Raw genomic sequence first — 21004 nt, 5'->3', positions numbered from 1 at the left:
ACATGGTATTCAGTGATGGTTGAAAAAAACAATGTAAACATACCTAATGTCACTGAACTATACAATTAAAAATAGTTAAAATGGTAAATTTTATGTTATATATATTTTGCCACTTAAATCACTTATGGCAAGACATGAATCAATCTATGTATTACACATGCATCAACTCGATGTTTTCTCTCAATAAAGGAGTAACATTAGATTTTTTTAAAAGGCTGGGGATGTAATGTAACAACTGTCTGACCTCCCTTCTTCATTACTACAGCCCAGGTAGCGTTCTAAAGTATAAGTCAGATTATATTTTCCCCTGCTTAAAATCCCTTACTACCTCCCCATTATATACAGGGTAAAATACAAGCTCTTTCACATAACATAACACTCTTGCCCTGGTTTATCTCTCAAACCTCACTTCCTGAAACTTCTTGTATAACACTATTCTATTTACATCAATAATGTGTAGTTGCCTATAGTTCTGCAAATTTACCAAATGATTTCAGACTTCTATGCCCATATATAAGGATTTTCCCTTTTCCTAGAAATCTGTTTTAACAGCTAGTAAGCCTTCATTTATCTTTTCCAAAACTCAGCTCAGGGAACAATGCTACCATAAAATTCTCAGCCTCCCCCAAATCCCTACAGAATTATTTTTCCCGAGTTGTATCTACTTCTTGGTTTTATATAAATATTTATCAGCTAGGCGCAGTGGCTCACGTGTGTAATCCCAGCACTGTGGGAGGCCAGTGGGTCACCTGAGGTCAGGAGTTCGAGACCAGCCTGGCCAACATGGCAAACCCCCATCTCTACTAAAACTACAAAAATTAGCCGGGTATGGTGGCGCATGCCTGTAATCCCAGCTACTCGGGAGGCTGAGGTAGGAGAATCACTTGAACCCGGGACATGGAGGTTGCAGTGAGCTGAGATCGGGCCATTGCACTCCAACCTGGGCAACAAGAGAGAAACTCCGTCTCAAAAAAAAAAAAAAAAAAAAGTGTATATATACACACACACACACACGTATATGTATCTTGCTGTTGTACTTTTACTCTACTATACATTTATTTATATAACTGTCTCCTTTAATTAGACTGAAAGCTCCTTGAAGGAATATACCTTGTCTTAATCATTTCTGCATCATTAAGTACAATTCCTGGTGTGTGACAGATACAGACTAAAATGCTTATTATTAATTGATATTATAAACTGATAAAATTATAAATTGAGAATTATAGCGATATACAATTTTTGTTTCCTTTTTAAGAGACAGGGTCTCACCGTGTCACCCATAATGGTGTGCAGTGGCGCAATCATAGTTCACTGTAACCTTGAAACTCCTCGGCTCAAGCAATCCTCCTACTTTAGTCTCCGGAGTACTACAGGGTGCACCACCATGCATGGCTAATTTTTAAAATTTTTTAGAGATAGGGTCTCGCTACCTCACCCATGCTGGTCTCAAACTCGTGACCTCACATGATTCTCCTACCTTAGTCTCCCAAAGGTAGGGAGATTATATATACTGGGATTATAGGCATGAGCCACTGTACCCAGATGGCAATATGTAATTTTTTTTTCCTTTTTTAAAAGCTTTTTTTTTTTTCATTTTTTCTTTAAAAAAAAAATACTTCTTTTCACCCCAACAAAGGAAGTCAGCAATTTCAAAAAATAATAAATATTCTTGATGTAAAATATCTCATTAGTGAAGGAATAAGAACACATAATTTGCTCTAACATTTGGAAAATTTTTATACTAAATTATGCTATAAAACCTAATTTCCACTTACCTTTCAGATTTTGTTAATGTTTACATTCCTTTTCTCATTTAACTTTACATTCTCATTTCTCATTTAACTTCAACAGTGGCCTAAAGCACATCCTCACGGACAGCTTGGTGTTTTGCTGTGTGGTTTTTATCTGAATGTGCTAAGAGAATAAACTTGCCTGAACAGGTTAACCAGCAATAGCACTCTAGTCCCCTGGATTGTATTCACTGAGAGAGGAGCTACAAAAAACAATATACTTCTGAATAAAGTAACTGGGCACCAACATCAGGGAATCCAGGAATGCCTGACATGTGATTTTTAACACCTTTTCATAATTACCAAAATAGTAAATTTCAAACAGATTAGGTATCAAAAATTAAAATTTAGGAAGGTTTGATACATATGAATCTATTTTTATGAATTACAAGGTCTTTGACTCTGTTTCCCTAATATATTTTGCTGTCAAAAATATGGACAAACACTCAACTCTAGATACCTCGTATTTTAATAGTTTCAGACTGTAACACAGGACTAAGAAGACACTAAAGATAAAATTCATCTTCAGAGTGATTTTTTATAAAGGTGTAATTTGTCAGAAATCAAAAATGTCCACTAGTATTCACTTGTAAAAAGTGTATTCACGGCCAGGCGCAGTGGCTCACGCCTATAATCCCAGCACTTTGGGAGGCTGAGGTGGGCAGATCACCTGAGGTCAGGAGTTCGAGACCAGCCCGGCCAACATGGCTAAACCCCATCTCTACTAAAAGTACAAAAATTAGCTGGGCGTGGTGATGGGCATCTGTAATCCCAGCTACTCAGGAGGCTGAGGCAGGAGAATCACTTGAACCCGGGAGGCAGAGGTTGCAGTGAGCCGAGATTGTGCCACCACAACCCACCCTGGGCTGTAAGAGTGAGACTCCATCTCAAAAAATAAAAAAAGGTTTATTCACATTAGAAAAGTTTTTTTAGTATCAAGCACATTGGCCACAACTTGTTTATAATAGTTTTTGTAGCCAATGAAATAATATGATTTAAGAACCAGAATTTCATATTACTAGGATTGATTCTTTTATTTAGTACCCATAATGCCTAGCTTTTATAAGTTATTTATCTTTATTACAATTCAAAAAGATTGGTCCTTTGTCCTGAAGAGATTCATCTACTGGACATTCAAAAACTATTCCCATGTATAACAGTACTCAGAAGGAATGGATTACATGAGAACATCATTATGAGCTACTTCTTTCATGCACAAAGACACTTTTTAGTATGCAGGATTGAGCATTTACATAATTAATCAGTTGATGAATTCTATCTACAAATATTCTGAGATGATGTTATCCAGTCCAGTAGCTTTAATTACCACACCTATGCTGAAGGTTTCCAAATCTCCAGCCTGAATTCTTTCCTGAATCCAGACTTAATTCCCATTTATCATCTCCCATTTGAATACCTAATAGGTATCTTAAGTTAACATGTTCAAATCAAACTCTTGATTTATGCCTACCTCCAACTCCGGCCCCAAATCTTTTTTTGTCTTTGTCTTTTTATTATTATTACTATTATTTATTTACCTCAGTCTTTATATCTTAGCTCCATTTTACCAGAGGCTCAGATCCAAAATCTGGGAGGCATTCTTGATTACTCCCTTTCTCTTCAGAACCAAATCTAATCAATCCATCAGCAAATCTTTCAAAATATAGCCACAGAAGTCCATATAGGTGGCCCGTACCTATAGCCCCAGCTTCTCACGGGGTGGAAGGATTGCTTGAGCCCAGGAGTTTTTTTGGGCCAGTCTGCGCAACACAGCAAGACCCTATCTCTAATTTTTAAAAAATCCATAATCACCACTTCCAGTCCTTAAGGCCTCACCCAGGCCACCATCATCTCTCACTTGAAGTAGGACAAGAGCCTCCACTTAACCCCATACAGCTTATTCTTTTTGGAGGATGAGGGGGCAGGGTTTCACTCTGTCATCCAGGCTGGAATGCAGTGGCACAATCTCGGTTCACTGCAGCCTCCACCTCCTGGGCTCCAGCTATCCTCCCATCTCAGCCTCCTGAGTAGCTGGGACTACAGGTGTGTGCCACCACCCTTCGCTAATTTTTTGTATTTTTGGTACACAGGGGTTTTGCCATATTGCCCAGGCTGGTCTTGAACACCTGAGCTCAGAAGATCCATTGGCCTCGGCCTCCCAAAGTGCTGGGATTACAGGTGTGAGCCACCACGCCCAGCCATAGTTTATTCTTAACACAGCAACAAGAGTGATTCTGCTAAAATGTAAATCATATAATCTCACTGTTCCATTCAAAATCCTCCAAAGGTTTCCCATCTTACCCAGTGTAACAATTATAAAAGCTTTGCATCATCACTGCTCTGATGCCCTCTCGCATAGGGCTTTCTTACTCTCTCTATTCCAGTGACACAGCCTTCTTTCTGATACTTCAACACAACAAGCACACTTCCACCTTAGGCACCTTATATTTGTTGTTCTTTTGGACTGGATCATTATTTCTCCACATACACACATAACTTACATTTTCCCATCCTGTAAGCCTCTGCTCAAATACCATATTGGAAAGACTTTCCCTAGCTTCCTTCATCTAAAATAGCATCAGTCCCATCTCAGTCACTCTCAATTCCCTTACCATGAGCTAACGGAACACTAGTTTCTATAGATGTTAGATAGCAGTTGAGCCAGGACCAATTTTCAGCAAAGAATGTAATAAAATAATTTGCTAAATAGTTATAACAGGTACAACCAACTCCACACTTCTGTATATTCCCCTACCATAATATTCATTACATTTTATGCCATTATTTATGAAATTAGTGTCTTATCCACAAGACTACAAGAGGAAGAACCAGTTTCCTACATTGCTCTTTACTGGCATTTGATCATTAGAGCTAACACTTCTTGGGCACTTAGATGGAGTCTTGCTCTGCTGCCCAGGCTGCAGTGCAATGGCACGATCTCAGATCACTGCAATCTCAGCCTCCTGGGTTCAAGTGATTCTCCTGCCTCAGCGTCCAGAATAGGTGGAACTACAGATACATGCCACCACACCTGGCTAATTTTTCATATTTTTAGAAGAAATAGGGTTTCACCATGATGGCCAGGCTGGAGGTGAACTCCTGACCCTCAAGTCATCCACCCTTCTTGGCCTCTCAAAGTGTTGGGATTACAGGCGTGAGTCACCACACCCAACCCCTCCTTCTTGGGCACTTAATAGGTATCAGGCCCTGTTTTATTTAGTAAGTACTTTAAATGTATTAACTCATGTAATCCTTGCAATAAAAAATGAGAGAACATCATCTTCATTATAAAGAAAACAAAAATAGAAGGGGTAAGTTACTTGCCCAAGGCTACAGAGGCAGTAGAGTCAGGATTCAAACTAGCTTCAGACCCTGTATCTGTAACTGTTATGCCAGACTGGCTCTTAGTTGGCTGATGGGATAAGAGTGCCAGGGGAGAGGACTTGCTTAATGTAATTAGATTGCTCCCTGAGGAGGTAACATTTGAGCTGAGAGGTGAATGACGTCGATCCTGCCAGGTGACTACCTGGATAAAGAGTGTTCCTGGTCTAAGAAATACAAGACAGAAATGGACTAAGGACAGAATTAAGCAGGGAGAAAGGGAAGGGAGGTAGGGAGAGAGAGATAGTGCCAGAAAAGACAGGTGTTAAATAAGCAGAAGAGTGTTAGGTAATGAAGATAAAGAGATGGGGGAGAAGTCTGCATTTGGGGGCCTTCATAAGGAGCTGGTTTTATTTCAATAGCACTGGAAAAGAGGGTTTAAAAAGTGAGTGCTGTAACTGAAAGACTGGGAGTCCTACCCCAGCAGTTGCTACTGAGGACACTCAGAATTAGTCTTCTTCACCTGAAGGTCACCACGATCTCTTGAGGGAAAAACAAAATTTGTTACTGTGGTTAGGGAGATGATAAATGAAATGATAAGACAGGACCACGTGACTGTAGCTAAACTGGCTGCTGGCTGATGGCAGTGTTGGGACACAGGCATAAGAACATCTTTTATAAAAGCAATAGCTACAATGTTACAGTAGCAACCCCAGAACAAACACTGCTAAAGATCCCATTAGTCTTCAATGCCACTTTCTGGGATACACAGAAGAAAATCCACAAGAACAATGAAACCAATCACTTAAGCAACAGCTGAACCCTTTCAGAGAGCAACCATGGCTGTGGATCCCATTGCTAGCGTCCTCCTTAGGACATGCTTCACCAATGCATATCAAAGGGGAACCCAGTAGGCGTACTCAATGGCATGTTTTAATATATACATGCATGGCACAGGACTTTACTAAGAAATGTGTCTGAGCTCTATTGTCAATTGGTATATAGACTATGGGAAAGTAAATGAACTTCTAAGGGCCCTAGCTTCTTTATTTGTAAAATGTGAGGCTAGAGTAAGATGCATTTCAATTCTTACATATACAAAGACACACATCCCTATGACTCTGCACATACCACAAATCCAAAGGCACGACTCTGTTAAATGAAAATAAGCAAGGGAAGTGTTGCAGTATTTTAATATGTGGGTGTAATGAGTATGTGGGTGTAATAAGTGTAACGAAACGAAATCAATATATAGCTAAAGAGGACAAAAGCTGACTAAATTTTGGGGCTGTATGTCAAATATTTATATACACAGATTACCAGATAACTGTATATTACATTTGGAGGATATGTATATATGAAATATTAGTTAAAAATGTAACAACCATTCAAAAACAAAACATGGGAAATTACATCAGGAAGTCTCAATTCTAATTGGCTCTTCAATTACTCTCTACAATATTCAATACTTATCAATTATTTGTGTTTCGGATTTACTCACTACAAAATTATGAAACTAACTGACCTTCAATTCTTAAATTCTACATATTACTTGCCATGATTTCTTTTATCAAGACAATTTAGATATACCAACGGGTAGTGTATGAAGCTTAGGTTGGGCATCAGTCAATATTTAACATGGTATATTCATATTACACGTGAAGACTTATTATACATTTTCCCTTTAGAATTTTTAAATCAGAAATACTCAAATGTAAGAAGTTGTCAACAGAAACAAATTAGTTGTACTCAATGGTGATGTTACTTTCTAAGGAACAACTACTACCTGGACTTTTCACAGTATTCTATGCTTTGTTCATTTTCATGCTTACCTGTAAGAAAAAAATCAAAACTTTTTACACCCTTTTAAATTATGTATTCAAGTTAGAAAAAGGAGGCTGTCAAAAAATTACCTCTAATTTCTATGAAACAGGATAAAGATTTTTTCATTATTTAAACAAATATATCAACAAAACCAATAAGCTAAACAACTTAGATATAAAACATCAAAAGTTTCAGAAGCCATATTTAACTTAACCTTCTTAAGAGTATTTATTCCTCCTTACCTGATGAAGAACTTCCAGGGTAACAGGGTAAAAGAGGTTTTCAATAATTATTCGAAGCACAGGGCTCTGCCCAGGTAGGACTGTGCCTTCATTGGAAGGACCTCCAGAAAGGGCCAGGCTTCCTGATTGGACGGCACTGACAGCCTGCAGTGCAGCCTGGGCTCGCTATAGAACAACCCAAAATGAGAACTTTTGATTATACAGACGCATTATATGAATCCTAAAATTTAGTTGATATAAAACAGTATGAAGCAATATAGTTAAGTAAAACAAGATTTATCTACTCTGTCTGGAGGTACATATCCTAAATTTGTAATCAAGTAAACAGTCAAACACCTCCCTGCATAGCACAACGACACAGTATTTTTAAAAGGTGCTTAAATTTACTTGAAGAAAAAAAACACATGGAGAAAAGGAGAAAATTTGGATACAATTTTTATTTCCTAATTTTTAAAAGACAATGGGAGAAGAAATATGGAAGCAACATTAAAGACTATGGTATGGGATGTTTACACCTAAGCAAGGGTAGGCAAGACAAGCTTCTAAATATTCTCCACTAAAAGAAACCAAGGCACTCTAAAAGAATAGCTGATTCCAGAACTGGGGCCCAGAAATCACAAGATGAGTATAAAACATTTTTGTTTTGGGGCAGGGGGAGGAAGCGTTGGTCAGAATGCAAGGAAATGTTCAAAGAATGATAGGGATATTCCAAAAGGACATAGAAACCAGTTTGAAGGGGCCTGTACTGGCCAAATCTAGGACAATTTGTGTATCAAAATAATAACAACTGTTAAAAAACCCATCAAATAACATAGGAAACCTTTAGTCCATACTGATATAAATTAACAGCTGATAAGGAACAGTATATTTACATAGTTTTAAAGTACCTGCCCACAAAATACTACTCTTCCCCCTTGTAAGTAACAACTTTATAGTGGAGAGGGCTGGCAAACACCACCCTAATCAAGTGATCAAAGAGCCCATCATTACTAACACAACTAATGGAAATTTTATGATGCAATGAAAAGAGCATTACTTCTGTGATGTGCTATCAAAGACAGATACTCTGAATTGAATCACAAGGAAACAACAGACAAACTCAAACTGCTAAAAATTATGTCCAATGCTAAAAATTATGAAGGAGCAGAATTCCTATTATGGGAAATAATTTTAAAATGTTTGGGTAACAAACTCTCTGGAATAGTGAAATTAATAAAGGAAATAATAGCAATAGTATGATCAGGAAAACAAATTTAATGTGGGATAAGGAGAAATGTGTACTTCATGTAAAATTTAAAAATGCCTGGAAAATGTAAAGAAGATATTTCTCAGATTGAGAAGATGAAAATTAACATACAATAAAAATGCACAGATCTTAAGTGTTAAGTATGATTCTCTTTTTAGAGAAAATCTTTCTATGGTCATCTCATGGCAGATTTATAAACTTTCATCCACAAGGTCAAGAAAAGCTGCATACAATGACGACTCCTATTAACACAACCATTTCTCAAATGCTGTATCTCAGAATATGACCTAAATTTTACAGTTGTGATTTTAGTTTAAATCAAGGAAACAAAAACACTTACTATTCACCTGACCTTCTGGCAAGTACAATCATAAACTGGAAAAATAAAGTGCATATTTTGGGATAGCTTGCTATTCAGAGAATAAAAAGGAATGAAACACTCATCCATCAGCTTTCTGGGAATGTCAGAATAAAAAGACATTACAGTACTTTAAAAATATCAAACAGGTATCTGAAACTTTGACGTTAGGTTTGATGTAGGACTTTGAATTTAAAAAAAAAAGTATTGTATTTTATCAAACATCAATGCATAAAAGTTATACAAAAGCAACAAGATGGAAAAAGTATTGGGAAGAAATGAAGGCTATCTCAGAATAAACTAGGTCATTCAGGCTAGCTTTGGTTGCCAAGCAACTGGGATTTCTCACTGTTTCTCTTTGGAATAATCCAACCTTTAAGATTTATTAAATTGTTTTTTCCCTTCAAGATTTATAGCAACATATTTAAGAATCACACTAATGAGAAAAATGCAGGATTTACATGAAGGAAAATTAAAAAGTCTACTGAAAGACAAACAAGAAAACAAACAAAATATAACTTCCTCCTTAAAAGAATCAGAGTAATATAATTAATGTGCAAAATTAATTATCTCAAATTAATTTACAACATCGACCCAATTCCAAGTGTGTCTCTTGGAGGACAGGAGTTACCAAAATAATTCCAAAATGTATCTGAAGAAATAGGCAAGATATATTAATCAGTTAATTTCTGAAAAGAGAGTAAGAAATAAGGTCTTGCCCTGCAATATATTAAGCCTTAGGAGTCAGGAGCAGTAGCTCACACCTGTAATCCTAGCACTTTGGGAGGCAGAGGCAGGTGGATCACCTGATGTCAGGAGTTCCAGACCAGCCTGGCCACCATAGTGAAACCCTGTCTCTACTAAAACTACAAAAATTAGCTGGGCATGGTGGCGGGCACCTATAATCCCAGCTACTCGTGAGGCTAAGGCAGGAGAATCGCTTGAACCCGGCGGGCGGGGGGTGGGGAGCAGAGGTTGCAATGAGCTGAGATGGCGCCACTTCACTCCATCCTGGGCAAAGAGTAAAATTCTGTCTCCCAAAAAAAAAAAATTAAGCCTTAGGGCACAGATGCAGAAACGGAATCCAAGCTTTTGCAATTCAAAAGGTTAAAGTAAAGGTTAAACATGGAATGCATAGCATGTGAGCAGCACACACATGAGGGTAGAACAAGACATGTAAGTAGAACATACAAGCATGTCAGACAAGAGTGCACGTGTGTGTACATATGATCAGCAGGCATAGGGTGTGTATAGAAAACTAATATACAAAGGACAAGTTTCACATTATAGATAATAAGTGAGTTATTCAAAAATAATGCAGGAGAAACTGGTCTCTTGGAGTAAAAAAAAGACTGAAGCCTTACCCTCATTCCTACATCCAAAAAATTCCTAATAGAAGTAAGAACCACAACTTAAAAGTATTAGAAGAAAACATACATAGATTCTTTTTTTAATTTTGGTGTACTAGGTCTTTCTGAGCATGGTACCGAAGTCAGAAAAGATTGTATTATGACATCCTAAGAGACTTGACTATATATTTAAAAATCCATAGAGACTGAAGGTAGAATGGTAGTTGCCAGAGGTGGGAGGGAGGGAGGAATAGGGAGTTACTGTATAATGGATAGAGTGTTTCAAGTTTGAGGTGATGAGAAATGGCATCTAGAGACTAAGAGTGGTGGTGACTATACAACAATGTGAATGTACTTAATGCCATTAACCTGTACATTTAAAAACGGCTGAAATGGTAAATTTTATGTCATGTATATTTTACTACAATAAAAAATGGGGAAGTGGCACTAACAAAAATCAGTATAAGTATTTTACAAATTATCAAACAAAAGTAAAAAATAGGATACAATTACTCATCTATCTATTAACGAACACTGGAAAGCCATCTGCTCATCCATTATATTGGTGGCACTCTAAGCACATAATCTCTACAGAAAGCAATCATGCAACATAAACCAAAATTTAAAATATGTACATGCTTTGTCCCAGCAATTTCATACATATACATTGGAATATACATTGTATTGTACGGCAATATACATTGTATTGGATTGGAATATGCTGTACTGGAATATACACTGGAAACAACTTCAGTGTGTATCAAAAAGAAATTGGACAAATTATAATTCTCCTATACAAGAGAGTATTATAGTCATTAAAAGCTAATGAGGTAATGCTCTATTTGTTGTAATAAACTCATGTCCATAACATTACACAAAAAAAGATTTCAAAACATTTTGTGTAAAATTAGATACACAGACACCTGAATACACATCGAATATTACCACTAGTCATTAGTTATCTCTGGGTAACTGGATTGGTTTTAGTTCTTTTCTCTTTTACTTTTCTTGATTGAATGGTGTACCATAAGCATGTATCCTATGTACAATTTGTAATGACAATTTTTTATTTTAAAGTCTATTCCATTCATCTAATATTGTATTTATTATAAGCTTATATAGTTTATTATATGCCATTAATATTGCCTAAAATAAGTTAAGGATTACATGCAGTAAATATCGCTGTTTCAAACAATGTGGAAAACTAATTGAATCTCACCAGCTTATATTATGCTGCCTTTCAACACAAAATCAGAGAGCTGGAGGAGTTCTTTGCCTAGAGCAAGAATACAGAGGCCAAACATGCCCTTAAAATCATAACTTTAAAAAAACCCACTTTCTTCGTTTTTGTTTTGGTTTTTTTTTTTTTTTTTTTTTTGAGATGGAGTCTTATTCTGCCACCCAGGCTGGAACACAGTGGCACGGTCTTGGCTCACCACAAGCTCTGCCTCCCGGGTTCACACCATTTCTCTGCCTCAGCCTCCTGAGTAGCTGGGACTACCGGCATCCGCCACCACACCCGGCTAATTTTTTTTTGTATTTTTGGTACAGACAGGGTTTCACTGTGTTAGCCAGGATGGTCTCGATCTCCTGACCTCATGATCCACCTGCCTCGGCCTCCCAAATCGCACCCAGCCAAAACCCACTTTCTTAAAATGTATTTGCTTTGTGGATAAACATTTTCTGTCCTTAAATAACTTCAAATTATTAAACTATTTTTAACCACTTAAAAATCAACATGGGGCCGGGCGCGGTGGCTCACGCCTGTAATCCCAGCACTTTGGGAGGCCGAGACGGGCGGATCACGAGGTCAGGAGATCGAGACCATCCTGGCTAACACCGTGAAACCCCGTCTCTACTAAAAAAATACAAAAAAACTAGCCGGGCGAGGTGGCGGGCGCCTATAGTCCCAGCTACTCGGGAGGCTGAGGCAGGAGAATGGCGTGAACCCGGGAGGCGGAGCTTGCAGTGAGCTGAGATCCGGCCACCGCACTCCAGCCTGGGTGACAGAGCGAGACTCCGTCTCAAAAAAAAAAAAAAAAAAAAAAAAATCAACATGGAAAGACACAAAAGACTCAATGTGTGCTACATCAAAATAACAGAAAAATGGGTAAGAAATGTTGCTATGCTACATTTCACATTCATCTTCAGGAGTCAAAAATCATTTAATAAACAATTCTAAAAAACTCTTAAGGTCTTAAGTTCCGTTACTTAATATCACTCAGTTTCTGTAAAAAGACGATTGAAATGAATCATTAAGTTCCTTTCAGATCTGAGATTTTAAGATGTATGTAACAATAAATATTTTTTCTCCTCTTTTTATTGTGAAAACAGTTTCAAAAGAAAAAATAAACTTCTAATATATTTCTAAATGGCATTGCTTTCTTATTCTTAAGAATTGGGGGAAGAATTTACATATACAATTATGACTAGTAAAGTATCCTAAAATAAATAAAGGCACATAATTTTGCTTCATCTGTAAAGTATGTAAGTTATACCATGTGTTCCCATATCTATTTTTAAAAACACCTTTAATACTTACAGCTTGATTAGGTAGATTGTCAGTCTTAAGTTCTCTGTGATTGGAATACTGAATATAAACAGGCTGGCTTCGAAGGTGAGGAGTAATAGGAGTGTAATAATTCACCATAGTAACAGCAGCTTCCTCAGAAGCCATTTCTAAGAAAGCCTGCAATAAACACAAGAAGATAAAGTGAAAGCTCATCTTTTTGAAAGATAGTTAAGAGATATTTTGCCATTCTAGCTTGCTCTAAAACCATGCATTCTCAAATAAAATGACACTACCCCCAAGGGGAGAAAAAAAAAACTTTGCTTCAAAATATCATGGATGTCAATTAGAAACATCTAAAAAGTTGAGTTCACTGAAGAACTTTGAGAAGCCAGGCATGGTGGTTCACAACTGTAATTCCAGCTACTTTGGGAAGACAAGGTGGGAGGACTGCTTGAGCCCAGGAGTTCAACACCAGCCTGGGCAACATAGGGAAAATCCATCTCTACAAAAAAAATTTCTTAAATTAGCTACGCATAGTGGCACATGGCTGTGGTCCCAGCTACTTGGGGTTGGGGAATGAGGGAGGGGCTGAGTAGGAGGATTGCTTGAGCCTGGGAGGTTGAGGGTGCAGTGATCCATGTCTGCATGACTGCACTGCACCATGGGCAACAGAGTAAGACACTGTCTCAAAAAGAAAAAAAAAGGATTTAACTGCCAGTTGATTAAGGAATTTTATGTAGTTTTTGGTTCTCCTTTTATTTCTGTTTCTTTTAAAATCTAGAAATAATTAAAAAGATGAAAATAAATGTGTATGTCACCACTGTAAACGGATGCTTTCAGGGGCTGTGATTTAAGTTTATCATTAAAAATAGTGAGGCTAAGGCTGGGCACAGTGGCTCAGGCCTGCAATCCCAGCACTTTGGGAGTCTGAGGAGGGTGGATCACCTGAGGTCAGGAGTTCAAGGCCAGCCCGGCCAACACAGTGAAACCCTGTCTCTACTAAAACTACAAAAATTAGCCGGGAATGATTGTCGGGTGCCTGTAATACCAGCTACCCGGGTGGCTAAGGCGGGAGAATTGCTTGAGGCCGGGAGGCAGAGGTTGCAGTGAGCCAAGATCACGCCACTGCGAATGAGTGAAACTCTGCCTCAAAAAAAAAAAATATGAGGCTAAAAGGCTATGATACATAAACAGATACTAAATTTAATGCCGGCAATTAAGGGGTAAAAAGGCTAAAAACCGTCTTTAGGGGAGCAGAAAGAAAAAACAGAGGAAAAAACATTGAGAAACACTGCTCTAATAATACCCAGTCTTAAACAGGAATGGGGCAAAATGGTATGTTCTCCTTTTACCCTTTTTAAAAACAGCCATTTATGAATCAAATTAATAGAGCATTCACTTTTTTCCAGTAAGTTTTATTATCTCATACTTCACCAACATATGTGATAGCAAGAAACGAGAACTAGCATGATATGGTAGAAAGGGAACCTGATTAAAATCTATGCCTGGCTATGACACCTTACTCATTAACACCTCTGAGCCTTAGTTTCCTTATCTAAAACATGAAGCACTGCCTAACAGGATCTTTAAGTCTCTTTGCAGCTCTAACATGAGATGATTTTTTAATTGAGATCATTTTTAGTTCCTGTTAGTTGGACTGTATGGGATTTTTCAGAATAAAACTATTAAAAGCCTCTGAAAAGCATCCTTGTAGAATGGTGATCAATACTCTGGTTTTTCTTCAGATGGTATAAATCTTTCACCTTTTACTCATATAATGGTGCACACTTTAGATTTGCCTTCTTAAGTATTTCTAAGAAGAAACGAGAAAAAAATCAAGAACCATATAAAACCAGTTAATTAAGTGGCAATTTTCCAATTCTCAATCTTTTTTTTTTTTGAGACACAGTCTCACTGTCGCCCAGGCTGGAGTGCAGTGGCGTATCTCGGCTCACTGTAACCTCTGCCTCCTGGGTTCAAATGATTCTCCTGCCTCAGCCCCACAAGTGACTGGGATTAACAAGCACATGACACCATGCCCCCGGCTAATTTTTGGGTTTATAGTAGAGACGGGGAGTCATCATGCAGGCTGGTCTAGAACTCCTGACCTCAAGCGATTCACCCAAGTTGGCCTCCCAGAGTGCTGGGACTACAGGTGTCACCAAATCCTTCGTACTCAATGTTTCAAATGCTTCCAATTAACACCCATGTTACATTTTGAAAAAAGGTTACATATAAATATGTAAAGGTATTTCCTGTGTTTTACATGTTTATATATATTACACACACGTGCACACATATATAAACATGGTATCTACATCTTCATGTCACATTTACTTGTATGTATGGAATCACACTTAACTTTGGCCAGAAAACAGTGCTGTTTGGGGAATATCAAGTTTTACTTTAAATAATTCTATGCTTTTGAATTTTTTTCAATAAATGTATGAAGTATTTTTAATTTTTTAAAGGTTTCCCAACATAAGAATCATGATTCTTAAGCATTCCTTAAAAAGGCATCTGAAATTCCAGTCTAAAATGATGGGAAATCATGCGTGCAGCATTGACAGACAGCATTATCTTAAGGTACCAAGAATTCTCCCCATTCCACACCCTCTCTCTATCCCTCAACCCTCAAAAAGCGTTGTGAAGAAAACGTTTCAGTGATCTCCTTACCATATTACCCATCACCACTGCCACCAGCTGCCCCTAACTCATAGACTCACATGGCTTTAGTGCTCCCAGGGCTTAGGTTCCTTTTTTTGTTTTTGTTTGTTTTTGAGTAGGAGTCTTGCTGTGTTGCCCAGGCTGGAGTGCAATGGTGCGATCTCGGCTCACTGCAACCTCCACCTCCTGGGTTCAAGCAATTCTCCAGCCTCAGCCTCCTGACTAGCTGGGATCACAATCACAAGTGCGTGCCACCACACCCGGCTAATTTTTGTATTTTTAGTAGAGACGCGGTTTCACCATGTTGGCCAGGCCGGTCTTGAACTCCTGACCTCAAGTGATCCAACCACCTTGGCCTTCTAAAGTGCTGGGATTAGAGGAATGAGCCACCACGCCTGGCTTTAGGTTCCTTTTTAAGTACTGAGGCATTCAATAAAACATAGACATGCACATATATGTCATATTTAATTCTGAGGCACAGGCTGAGTATCCCTTATCCAAAATGCTTAGGAACAGAAGTGTTTTAGATTTCAGATTTTGAAATATTTAATATTTGCCTTAGATACTTACTAGCTGAGCATCCCTAATTCAAAATTCTGGAATCCAAAATGCTCCAGTGAGCATTTCCTTTGATTGTTACGGTGCTCAAAAAGTTTCAGATTTTGGAGCACCTCATTTTCAGATTAGTGATATTAAACCTTTATGACAAAATAAGGCCAGGTGTAGTGGCTCACGCCTATGATCCCAATGCTTTGGGAGGCCGTGATGGGCAGATCACTTGAGGTTAGGAGTTCGAGACCAGCCTGGCCAAAGTTGTGTAACCCCGTCTCTACTAAAAACACGCACAAAAAATTAGCCAGGTGTGGTGGCAGGTGCCTGTAATCCTAGCTTCTTGAGAGGCTGAGGCAGGAGAATCACTTGAACCTGGGAGGCAGAGGTTGCAGTGAGGTCAAGATCTCACCAGTGAACTCCAGTGTACTCCAGCCTGGGCAACAGAGCGAGACTCCGTCTCAAAAACAGAAAATAGTTTATAATCTTCCAAATACAGAATATTTTTTAAAAAATAAGGGACGAAAGATCAATTATTCAAATTATGGAAATCTGAGAACTTCCTACACTCACTGAGTCAATATTGATTTAAAGTCATTCAAGTGACTTGATATCTGTAGTCACTGTACTAACAGTAGATATCTGAAGAATGACTCAGGAAAAGTTTAGCTGGCAAAAGCCCCTTGACACTTGTATTCTATAGTATACATAGTTTCCTCTTACAGGAATAAGTATACAAAGCTTTAAGGTGGTAGATTTTGTCCCCATCTCACTCTTTTTATGTATTTATTTATTTATTTATTTAGAGACAGAGTCTCACTACACTGGAGTGCAGTGGCGCAATCTCAGCTCACTGCAACCTCCACTTCCTGGGTTCAAGCAATCCTTCCATCTCAGCCTCCCAAATAGCTGGGACTACAGGTGGGTGCCACCACACTTGGCTAATTTTTTACAATTTTTGTAGCGACGAGGTCTCACTATACTGCCCAGGCTGGTCTTGAACTCCTGAGCTCAAGTAATCCTCCTGCCTCAGCCTCCCAAAGTGGTGGGATTACAGGCGTGAACCACTGTGCCCAGCCTTTGTCGCCCTATTTTAATGATTAGTTAGAAAGATAAACTATAGACACTAAGCAACCATTCTGAGTCCTCAAAACTACTGGTAAGAACATCTCAAAAAATTTAAAATGCAGGAACCACTCCTGATCCAAATCAACAAAATTTCTAGTTAGACAATCCAATTCTTTTTTTTACTACAAAAGAACATATTTATTTATTCATTCATCCACCCATCCATCCATCCATCCATCCATCCATCCATCCATCCATCCATCCATTTTTTTTTTAACGGATAGGGGTGTTGATATGTTGCCTCGCCTATTCACAGGCACAATCCCACTACTCATCAGCACAGGAGTTTTAACCTGCTCTGGTTCTGGTCTGAGCCAGTTCACCCCTCCTTAGGCAACCTGGACCACACTGATGTCAAACTTAGTGTGGATACCAAATCGGCTTAGTACACTACAGTCCAGAATGCCCAGACTCAAGCAATCCTTGAGGCAAGTGCCACTATCCCCAGGCACAAGGGCATTTAATTAGCAAGCACGTATCAACCATTTCAACTTATGTATAAAACATTTACAATTTATAAAATATGAATTCGTTAACACCAAAATTACTGAACACAGGAAATGGCAAATAGCTCTATATCAAACTATTTGTTTATAGTTACCTTACTTGTCAAATGTTTCCACATAAAGTCTAGAAAAGCAATATTAACTGGACAGATGTTAAACATGATGTATAACTGTACCAACCAAATGTAACAACCAATGAAATGCTCCAAATGAACTACCAATGTTCTATGAAACAGTGATGTTAGCCATGTGACAGTGGATGAAACATCACAAATCAATCAACCCACAATAAACAAACAAAACTCCCCAAGCAAATAAAAATTCCACTATCTTAAAAGAGCAAAATTGACTTCAAGTCATTTATACTATTTAAAAGGTAAAAATGTCCGTTATGTAATTTGAAGCCATTATCCACTTGTGTCAGTAATATATTTTTTCTAATTTTTCTAAGACAATAGGATAAAAACGGTCAAGGTAGGAAAAAGTTTCATCTTTCAACAATTTGTAAACAATAATATTCATTGTATGGGCATATTTCTGCAAACTTTTTTCTAAATGTTAAGAACATACTCAATTTCTAACATCAGTCACATAAAGGAAAAGCTAAACAATATACTTGGAATATATGATTCTTGTCACAGGATTTTCTTTCTTACAGTATACAGGACCTAAAATTTCATATGCTAAAATAATTTTTTTCCACATGCAGTCCAGTAATTATTTACATTTTATTTAAGTATCTAGTCAAAAAGTCCAATTTTAATAGTACAGTGTGGAGAGACAGCCAAAAGTCACTACCCAGAGGAAGGCTGGTAAAAATAATCCCCATTTGGCCCCCAATACTTCACCCTTCAAATGCCCTGAGAAAAGTTATCACTCACGAGTGGTTCTAGTGACTCAAATCAGAATCTCCTGCTCAAGTGTATTTACTAAAAAGATATTTTTTAAACACGATTTGTGATCAAAACACAAGCAATTAACATAACACTTACGGTTAGCTTACCGATAAAAATAAACCCAGAATCAGCAGCAGAGACAAAGAAAATTATGATGTTGCCTGCTCAGCGTTTCACAGGCAATTAGCCATTAGACATGGCCATGTGGTCTCTGTTCAAATCAGGCAAACCATACTATTCTCAATAGTAGCAACTGTGTTAAAGATCTAACTGGCAGGGATGCACTGTCTCCAAAGGATTTCAGACAAATGTGGAAATACAACAAAGGCCAAATATTACGGCATGTTACACTTAACTTCTCCAGATCTTAGTAACCTCATGTGAATTAAAGAGGATATTAAATAAGTGATTTACTAAATATAGGGAACTCAGTTAGACATCATCATCCAAACTCTTTTCATGCCCAATGCTTACTACTATTTATAAATGTATTTAAAATGTGTTTCTTAAACTTATTATTTATCAAAAGCAGATGAAACACAGTAATACATCACAATGTACTACAAAATACCTAGGGCCTAGATTTGTTGTCCTCTTCTTTACAGTAATAAACAGTATAAAAGATTTTTAGGACAGCCAAAAACTTGGAAAAAACTAAAGAATTCACCCCAGTGGGGTCTGAGTTGGAACAAGAGGACATACAATTATTAAAATCCACATGACAAGTATTATATTTTTTGTCATGGTCACCACAGAAACAAGTTTCCTTACTCATCTTAAGAAGAATCTATTACCTTCTCAAATGAAAACTCTTTTTTTTTTTTTTTTTTTTTGAGATGGAGTCTCGCTCTGTCACCCAGGCTGGAGTGCAGTAGCCGGATCTCAGCTCACTGCAAGCTCCGCCTCCTGGGTTTACGTCATTCTCCTGCCTCAGCCTCCGGAGTAGCTGGGACTACAGGCGCCCACCACCTCACCCGGCTCGTTTTTTGTATTTTTCAGTAGAGACGGGGTTTCACCGTGTTAGCCAGGATGGTCTCAATCTCCTGACCTCGTGATCCGCCCGTCTCGGCCTCCCAAAGTGCTGGGATTACAGACTTGAGCCACCGCGCCCAGCCTCAAATGAATACTCTTTACAGTCTCTTCTGAATTATGAAAGAAGATACATATTAATTCTATACCTAAAATAAACTGACTTTTTGAGAGGACATTATTTTGACTAGCCTCCTGCACTACACCCCAGCAGACCAGTCCAAATTAAAATGGAGTCACTCATGCAAAGTAAAGCAAGTAAATCCCCAAACAAACCAGTTTTTCCTGAAAACAGGAGATTCGCAGCAACCAATCAGAAAGAGAGTGGCCTACCTGAATCAGCACAATAAGTTCCTACTGATTTGACCCTTACAAGAAAAGTAAAATGCAATAACCCAGTGTTAACAAATTCACTTTTTAAACAATTGTTATTTCCTTGTTCCCACCTTATAAAAACCAACTGTTCTGTCTCGCCCAGTGGAACATTCATTCTATTTTAAAGAATGAGGTGTTGCTCGGTTCTAGAATCACAAATAGAAGCCAATGTAATCATGTTTAAATGTGTTGTGATTTTGTCTTTTGACAATACTATACTTTTTTTCTTTTTTTGGTGAGACAGAAATTTACTCTTGTTGCCCAGGCTGGAGTGCAATGGCGCGATCTCGGCTCACCACATCCTCCACCTCCCAGGTTCAAGCGATTCTCCTGCCTCAGCCTCCCAAGTAGCTGGGATTACAGGCATGTGCCACCATGCCCGGCTAATTTTGTATTTTTAGTAGAGACAGGGTTTCACCGTGTTGCCCAGGCTGATTTCGAACTCCTGACCTCAGGTGATTTGCCTACCTTGGCCTCCCAAAGTGCTGGGATTACAGGCATGAGCCACTGCGCCCGGCCGACAATACTATACATTTTTATCTAGATTTTTGAAAACTTAACTGTTCTTTAATTTGCCAAATGAGGTATAATTTATATCCTATCAGCGTTTTCTGCTAATCACAGGACATTTGATAAACCACTGTGTAATACAAAATATAAATCAAATTAAAAACAAATTAACTAAAAGAAAATAAAACATTTGTGTCTTAAGAAGAAAAAACATAAGTCAATGGATAAAAGAAATCCTGTTTCTTGTGTTACTATGGTTTGTTGCTTCCTGTTACACCCCCCCAAAAAAATCTACTTTTAAAACTAATTTATGTTCATAATATGAAATTTTAAAAATACAGAGAAGCTCAAGAAAATAAAAAATTATCAGTAATACTAACATCTGGAGATAATCACTCTTTGTCAATCTTTAAATATTACATACCTGGCTTTTTCCTTTCAACATCAAAAGATTAGTTACTTTGCCAAATGGTAGACCTAATGATATGATCTCTGCTTCGGTGACATCACATGGAATTTTTCGAAGATGGAGAACACGGGAAGGCGAACAGGGAGGTCTATCTCGTTTAAATTTCTTGCTGTCATTCCCATTAGCTAAAAAACATAAGATTCTTTTTTAAATTACTGAAACTAATTTGGGTTGACATACTACCTTAATCATATTGTCACATTTAATCTTAAATGAGCTTTGGGTTTTGA

At 37.9% G+C, this 21004-nt stretch overlaps 1 protein-coding gene across 18 annotated transcripts in view; it reads right to left on the bottom strand.

Annotated features, from left to right (window-relative positions):
* The window catches only part of PTBP3 (polypyrimidine tract binding protein 3), a 116183-nt gene that overhangs the window by 37115 nt on the left and 58064 nt on the right, over window positions 1–21004 (bottom strand). For 12 of the 18 annotated variants that reach the window (XM_015117062.3, XM_015117063.3, XM_077968327.1 and 9 more), the window contains 3 exons: window positions 20730–20899; window positions 12676–12822; window positions 7181–7345 (listed from right to left, as the gene is read on the bottom strand). In XM_015117062.3, the coding sequence (XP_014972548.1) occupies window positions 7181–7345; window positions 12676–12822; window positions 20730–20899 (482 nt within the window). The remainder of the gene's footprint in view (window positions 1–7180; window positions 7346–12675; window positions 12823–20729; window positions 20900–21004) is intronic. The other 6 variants (XM_077968333.1, XM_077968330.1, XM_015117069.3 and 3 more) reach the window with 1 other exon arrangement.

This window comes from Macaca mulatta, chromosome 15 (genome assembly GCF_049350105.2).
Source record: "Macaca mulatta isolate MMU2019108-1 chromosome 15, T2T-MMU8v2.0, whole genome shotgun sequence".
Taxonomy (NCBI): Eukaryota; Metazoa; Chordata; class Mammalia; order Primates; family Cercopithecidae; genus Macaca; species Macaca mulatta.
The sequence above is the reverse complement of the archived record's forward strand: the minus strand, read 5'-3'. Positions and strand labels throughout refer to the sequence as shown.